The 7,732-nt window shown below is 48.7% G+C and overlaps 1 protein-coding gene across 1 annotated transcript; it reads left to right on the plus strand.

Moving 5' to 3' along the window:
• Positions 1-6: 6 nt before the first annotated feature.
• Positions 7-7,728, plus strand: LOC112819099 (uncharacterized; the record flags this gene model as incomplete). Its single annotated transcript, XM_073890707.1, has 3 exons — positions 7-2,125; positions 2,224-2,350; positions 6,011-7,728. Coding segments are annotated over exons 2-3 (1,752 nt in total), but the record flags the coding sequence as incomplete, so codon positions are not given.
• Between the last annotated feature and the right edge of the window lie 4 nt (positions 7,729-7,732).

A 7,732-nucleotide genomic window follows, 5' to 3' on the forward strand; every position in this document is an offset into this window, starting at 1 on the left:
TGAGTGTAATGAATGTGGGAAATCATTTACTGCTAGTTCTGCCCTCCATCGTCACCAGAGACTTCACACTGGAGAAAGGCCTTAGAGTGCTGTGAATGTGGGGAATCTTTTATCAGTCATCGTGGTTTTAGATACCATTCCAGTCTTCACACTGCAGGAAGGATTTAAAATAGCACAGAAGGTGATACTTCCTTGCTTAGTATAGTTTCGGCTGGAGGACAACCTCTGAGGCAGCCACCTACCTGACTGGAACGTGGTTCACCCAAATGTCTGCAGTGGAGTGACTTCCCATAAGTTCCAGCTATTTTCAGAAAAATTCAGAACCTGCATTGTGCTTTCTGATGTGCATGCAGTTATTGCACGATGGAAGTCCCTGTCAGTGTCTGTGGCAGAAGTCCTTTCACCTCTGCCACCTGGCGGTTCCCATAGTGTGCATAAGTCACCACCCCAACATGGTTAATGATGCTGACCTGTCTGCTTTCTTGTTTGCGCATCTAAATTATGGGTAATTGGAACTCCTCATTCTGTTCTAAATTAGGGCATGGATGTGACCCAGTGTTGGTCCACAGTGGGTGATCTGAGTTCTGGGTGGTGACTTGCACAGGAAGACTAAATCCCATGGGGATGTTATTGGTCTCACTCTGCTTTGATGACTCTAGCTCCCAGGTCACCACACAGGAATTATGTGCCACATGTTGCTCTGGTTGATGCATTAGTAAACGCCATCTTGGTTTAGTTTAATCTTGTACATTTTGTGCACTCTAAGGGGTGGTTTGAAAGCAGGATTGGGCTCTCCCCACATGAGGGAACAAGTAGATTGCACATCCCAAACTTGTTCTGTCTGAGGATAATTGCAAATAAATAAATAATATCGACATACATATATATATAAATAATTCAGCTTCTGTGTTAATTTGCATTATAACCCAAAACCTTTGTGATGTACTGAATTGTTTACAGTCTCAGATGTGTCAGAGAAGAGTGAGTCATGGAATCAAGTAGGGAGCTGGACAGCAAAGTTTGGGAAACTGGGGGAAGGTTTCAGGATGGAGGGTTGAAAAAGTGATGGCTCCTGTGTGGGCCGGGTGGAGATTTGGCTCACATTTAGGAAGGGAATGCAGAGCGTAGTGGCAACGCTGCCGGTAGGTCAAGCATCCTACTAAGAGGTGCTGAAGAGTGGTTCTCTGGCGCAGCACGTGGTTGTGGTTGATGGGCATTGTCAACATGAGTGAAGGAGAGAGAGAGATCTGGCAGATGATGGCCAAGGTTCCTTGGGATGATTGGAAGAGATGGCTGAGGACATCTCCGATTGAGACAAGGTGACAGTGAGGCGGGGGCTGCTCTCTGTCCCCCGATCTAGGGCTTCACCAGAATCTTGTGGTCAGCTTTTATGGTGTCTGGGGTGTTTCAGAGTGTTCCTGCTAGAAAAAGCCTGGGGCAAATGTCATTTGTGGTCCCTCCCCGTGCCTGGCAGGGAGACCCTTAGGGCTGGGGTTTTCACAAAGGTTCAGTAGAGGACGATTGGTTCCCAATTGTGGCGGGACAGCGTGGGCAGCAGAGAAGTGGAAGAGGGTCTGTGAGTATCCGAAGCTGACCGTGGTTGTGAGTGTCTGTTACTGAAGGGAGGGTTACAGGCAGCTGAGGAGGGCTTCTCAGCAGCATTTGAGGCTTTCCCTGTTTTGGGATCCATGGGAGTACTGGGTGGGACTGGAACCTGTTTGAGTTTGTCAAACATCCTGTGGATGTCACGTGACAAGTACGAGTGTGAGTCAAGGGAGGATCCTTTGTTGTGGGGCAGGAAGGTGTGGGAGTTCATCTGTGGGGTCTGAAGACGTGAGAGTGGTAGAGTCTACAGAATCCTGTACACGTGGAGGGGAAGTGTGAGCTAAGGGCCTCAGCGCCCTGGTACTGAAGACTTCCTGGTAAGGCAGGGCCTATAATTGGCTGTCTTGAGGGCACAACGTGGGAGACTCCATGGGAATACCGTGGCAGGGGGATGACCTTGCAGGCCAGACCCAGAGCTTAGAGTGCATCCATGTGTCCCCCTGCCTGTTGCTCCTGAGGACTGAACACAGTGATTGATGGGAAGGTGAGAGGAGCGTGGCATTAGAGGCCCCAGGACCTGGTGTTTATTCTGAGGCGGGGAGCTGGGGTGGATGTTGGGGGGTTGGATTGTGGGTTCTCAGAGGATGTTCATGATTTCATCTGTCTGTTTCATGAAAGGGTGGTGTGACCTTTGAGGACATTGCCGTGTACTTCTCCTGGAAGGAGTGGAGGCTTCTTGATGAGGCTCAGAGACGGCTCTACCACCATGTGATGCTGGAGAACTTTACACTTATATCCTCACTGGGTAAGGCCCTCACCTTCTCCTTGACCTGGACAAGACTCTATTCTGCGTCCCCCCTCTGCATTTTCCAGGGTAGGTTTCTCCTCTCATGTGGACTGTGGGCACTGCTTGCTTTCCCAGCTTTCTGGTTAGTTGCTTTTGTTGCTAGCTCTGAGTTGTTTGTGTGTCCTTTTCTCTGCCGTGCAGCTCCCAGTGCCCTCTGTGCTGAGCCCTGATCGGGTAAGATTGGAGGTCAGTGGTCATGCAGTGAGGCTGATGGATTGCACCTTGCTTGCCCTCTCCCTGGCTGGGTCCATGTGTCTAGATCCATGACTTTTCGATGGCCTAGGTTTTTCCCCTTCTCTTAGGTGACATTTCCTTGTGCCTTTCTGTGCCTGAAATTGGAGGCATTGGTATGGTCACTACCTTAAAGGACCGTGGGCTAGTTCTCAAGAATGTCCTGTATGGATCTTTTGGTTTTAGTTTTTAAAGATTTTATTGATTTATTTGTCAGAGAGAGAGAGAGCAGCAGCAGGCAGAGGGAGAAGCAGGCTCCCCTCTTAGCAAGGACCCCCAATGCAGGACTCGATCCCAGGCCTCTGGGATCATGACCTGAGCCGGAGGCAGACGCTTAACCGACTGAGCCACCCAGGTGCCCCTGTATGGATCTGTTTGTAATGTGTACATCTCTCTTCTACCTTCCCCCCTCCTTCAGGTTTGTGAGGTATGATTGACAAATCGAATTATATAATTGAAAGTATTATGTAATGATTTCATGTACTTAAACATTATGAAATTAAGGGTGCCTGGGTGGCTCAGATGGTTGAGCGTCTGCCTTCGGCTCAGGTCATGATCCCGGAGTCCTGGGATCGAATCCCGCATCGGGCTCCCTGCTCCTTAGGAGCCTGCTTCTCCCTCTGCCCCCCCCCGTGTGTCTCTCATGAATAAATAAATAAAAATCGTAAAAAAAAAAGATTATGAAATTAATACCAAAATGAAGTTAGTCAACACAACCATCACTTGGCATAGTTACTTTTGGTGGTGGTGGTGGTGAGAAAGCTTGATATCTACTCTCTTAGCAAATTTGAGCTCTACAAATGCAGTAGTAACTGTAGTCAACATGCTGTATTAGTTCCTCAGGACTGAATCATCTTGTAAATGGAAGTGTGTATACCTGACCACCATCTGCCCCCCTGTTCGTGGGCACAGGCGCTCTCTCAGTCTCTCCCTCACAAATAAATACGTCTTTAAAATAAAAAAAAAGGATATCCATGTAAATAATGCCATACAGTATTTGTCTCTTCTGTGTGATGATTTCACCTAGCATAATGTTTTCCAAGTTCCTCCATGTTGTGGAAAGTGGCAGTGTTGCCTTTTTATGTCTTAGTTTTCATGCATGTGCGTGTTTACTGAACGTTCTTTTTTTTTTTTTTTTAAGACATTTGTTTGTTTGTTAGAGCACGCACAAGCAGGGGGAGTGACGGGCAGAGGGAGAAGCAGGATCCCCGCTGAGCAAGGAGCCCCACGTGGGGCTAGATCCCAGGACCCTAGGATTATGACCTGAGCCGAAGGCAGACGCTTAACCGGCTGAGCCACCCAGGCGTCCCGTGTTTCCAAAATGTTCTTTGTCACCTTACTATTTTTTTTTTTAATTTATTCATGAGAGACAGAGGGAGAGAGAGAGAGAGAGAGAGAGAGAAGCAGAGGGAGAAACAGGCTCCCAAGGAGCAGGGAGCCCGATGCGGGACTCAATCCAGGACCCTGGGATCATGACCTGAGCCGAAGGCAGACGCCCAACCATCTGAGCCACCCAGGCGCCCTGTCACCTTACTATTTTGCTTAAACGTTAGAAAAAAATTTTTTTTGGAATCTGTACACCCCATGTGGGGCTGGAACTCACGGCTCCCGTGATCAAGTGTCACATGCTCTACCTGCTTGTGCCTGCCAGGGCCCCCCCCCCCCCCCCCCCCCCCGCCCCGCCCCGCCCTGCCCCGCCCTGCTCCGCCCTGCTCCAGATGTTCTTTGTAACTTTTCCATTTGGTACAGTCCTGCTTGTTTGCTTTTGCTTTCATTATATATGCTTTGGGTGTCCTGTTCAAAAACCCATTGCCAGGAGTAAGGTTAAAGAGGCTCTTCCCTCTGTTTTTGCTGGGAGTTTTAGGGTTTCAGGTCATAAGTTTTGGTCTTTAATCAATTACACGTGCGTTTCAAGGAGTGCTATAAGATGGGGATCCAGTCTTATTTAATCATTTGGATACTCCTCTGTTTCGCAGCAGTAGGACGAAAGAGGTTATTTCTTCCCCAGCGTCGTTTCTTGGCATAACGGTCAAAGAGTAGTTGGACCGTATATGTGTGGCTGTCCTTACGGGCTTTTCCTTCCATTCTGTTGTTCTGTTTTTATGCCAGTACCCAATTGTCTTGAATTGTCTAGCTTTGTGATCTAGTTTGAAATCAGAAATGTGCTGCTTAAAGGTTTGATCTTCGGAAGATGGCTTTGGCTTTAGGCTTTGGTTGACTTGGTGGCAAATGTTCCAGTGTCCTCTGCGGAGCCGGAAGCTGGAGGCTCTGCTGAGCAGGGACTGCAGTCGCACCCACCCTGTGGCAGATGGAGATAGCCCCAGGCCTTATTTCCCACCCGTCCCCACCTGTCTCTGCTAATAACAGTCTCCAGCTGTCGTTTCTGTGTGCTTGTGCTCTTTTATGCTCCACTGTGGACTAGTCCATCTTAATTGGACGGTTGAGCCCTCGGAGGCTAATGTCACTCATGGACAGCTGTTGCGTTGATGTTTCTTGGGGTGAAGGATGGTATCTCTCATTCTCCCTTGCTGCTGATAACAGTTCCATAGGACGTTCTTCTGTGTCCATCGTGTCCTGAGTAGCTCTAGGATAGTGCTGGCGGTCCACTTGGCCTGTTTTCCTACAGCATTTCTATCTTCCTGTATCCTGTAGTTGCTCAGCTACGGCTTACAGGGAGGAGTGCCTTGTGTATCAAAGCATGGACATGCTCCAGACAAGACCAGGTGGTGTCACAGGGAGCCCGTTTCTCATGAATGGTAGCTGGCAACGGTGTGATATCCGGCCTGTGTTTGATCGCACCGGGCACCTTTGTTCAGCCAGGGTTTGGTGCCATTGCCGATGGCCACACCCCGTTTCTGTCGTTCCTTCCTCGCTGTTGACATTTTTTTGTCACATGCATTCTACTCCTTTGGTAATTCCGTGAATTCCAGGACAGGGATAATCCCTGCATCTCAGGTGTGCACGTCTCTCCCATTTCTGTCACTGCTCTTTCTGTGTACCTCACCGTTCACCCCCAAACATTTTGAAATGAGACATTCACGTGTCCTTAAACTGACCTTGACTGCAGTCAGTTTCGTGTGATTGGATTGTGCTGCAGCCGTCTACTCAGCCAAACACCAGCAGCAGAAACGGTCCTACACAAACCTTTGTGTAGGCAGAAAACAAGTTGTAGACCCTGGCTCTCTCCCTTGTGTCATACCCTAGTGTTTTTGTCCTTCTGGTGTGCTCTCCATAATACTTTGGCCACTCCTTCAGTTGAATTTCATCTCGTGTGTGTGGAAAAGCGTGCCATACAGTCCTGCCTAGATGAGTCGGGTGCGTGTATGTGATGGGCTCACCCCCTCGCTATAGTCAACACAAATTTCACCAGCGCTTCTTCGCCTTCAGGTTGCTGCTGTGGAGCAGAGGATGAGGCACCCTTTGCCCAGAGCACTTCTGTAGGCGTGTCACAGACCAGGACGCCCAAGGCAGCTCAGTCTTCGCGGAAGACCCACCCCTGTGAGATGTGTGGTCCAGTCCTGAGAGACATTTTCCACTTGTCTGCGCACCAGGGAAAAGAAAACAGCCAGAAACTGTTGAGGTGTGGGGCCTGTGGGAAACGATTTTATTTCAGTGTAAAGTTTCAGCAGCAGCAGGAGCAGCACGTGGCAGCAGAACCCTCCAGAAGCCGTGTGGACAGGGCCTCTGTTGTGAAGAGCTGGGGATTCCATGGTTCAGGAAAGCCCCTTACCTGTGGAGAAGTTCGGAAGGACTTCCTGTCTGGCTCGGGGCATCTGCAGCAAGAGGCCACTGATACTGGGGAGAAGCCACACACGATCACCCAGCGCAGGGCAACTTTACAAGGCAGAAAAAGTCATGACACCTGGGGAGAATGCAAGAACACCTTTGGTCCCAAACACACACATAATCGGGAGCAGGGTGTCCACCTTGGAAGACAGTCCTTTGTGTGTAGTGAATGTGGGAAAACATTCAGGTACAAATCTTTATTTGCCATACACCAGAGATACCATACTGGAAGAACACACGAGTTTGGTCAATGTGGAAAATCGCTTAAGCAGACGCCAACGCTGAAGGAACATGGAAAGACTCACAGTGCATCCAGGCAGTACACGTGCAGCAAATGTGGGAAATCCTTAGGCCACAAATCTGTCCTCATTCATCCCCAGGGATGGCACAGTGGAGTGAAGAGTTACGTTTGCAGTGGATGTGCAAAAGCTCTTAGCTGTAGCTCAGTGTTGATTACTCATAGGGTTGAGTCTGGAGAAGGGTTTTTTAAGTGTCATGGCTGCGCAAAATCTTTTCCCTCTATGTCTGCCCTCTCCTATCATCAGAGATCTCATGCAGGGGAAAGACGGTATGAGTGCGGTGACTGTGGAAAATCTTTTACCAGTAGTTCTGCCCTCCGTTCTCACCAGAGAGTTCACACTGGTCAAAAGCCTTATAAATGCAATGAATGTGAGAAATCTTTTGCTGGTAGTTCTGCCCTACGTTATCACCAATCAATTCATAGTGGAGTAAGGCCTTATGTGTGCGGTGAATGTGGGAAATCTTTTGCTGGTAGTTTTATCTTACGTTATCACCAGAGAGTTCACACTGGAGAAAGACCTTATGAGTGCAGTGAATGTGGCAAATCCTTTATCCGAAAAACAAGCCTCAGTGTACACATAAAGGTTCACTCAGGTGAAAGGCCTTATGAGTGTAATGAATGTGGGAAAAATTTTACTGCTAGTTCTGCCCTCCGTCATCATCAGAGAGTTCACACTGGAGAACGGCCTTTTGAGTGCTGTGAATGTGGGAAATCTTACACTGCTCGTTCTGCCCTCCGTTCTCACCAGAGACTTCATACTGGGGAAAGGCCTTATGAGTGCCGTGAATGTGGGAAATCTTTTACTTTTAGTTCTGCCCTGTCTTCTCACCGGAGACTTCATACTGGACAAAGGCCTTATGAGTGCTGTGAATGTGGGAAATCTTACACTGCTAGTTCTACCCTCCGTTCTCACCAGAGACTTCACACTGGAGAACGTCCTTATGAGTGTCGTGAATGTGGGAAATCTTTTACCAGTAGTTCTGCCCTCCGTTATCACCAGAGACTTCACACTGGACAAAAGC

The sequence above is a fragment of the Callorhinus ursinus genome, unplaced genomic scaffold (assembly GCF_003265705.2).
Source record: "Callorhinus ursinus isolate GAN/ISIS: 27379988/994484 unplaced genomic scaffold, GSC_fseal_2.0 scaffold2414, whole genome shotgun sequence".
Lineage (NCBI taxonomy): Eukaryota > Metazoa > Chordata > Mammalia > Carnivora > Otariidae > Callorhinus > Callorhinus ursinus.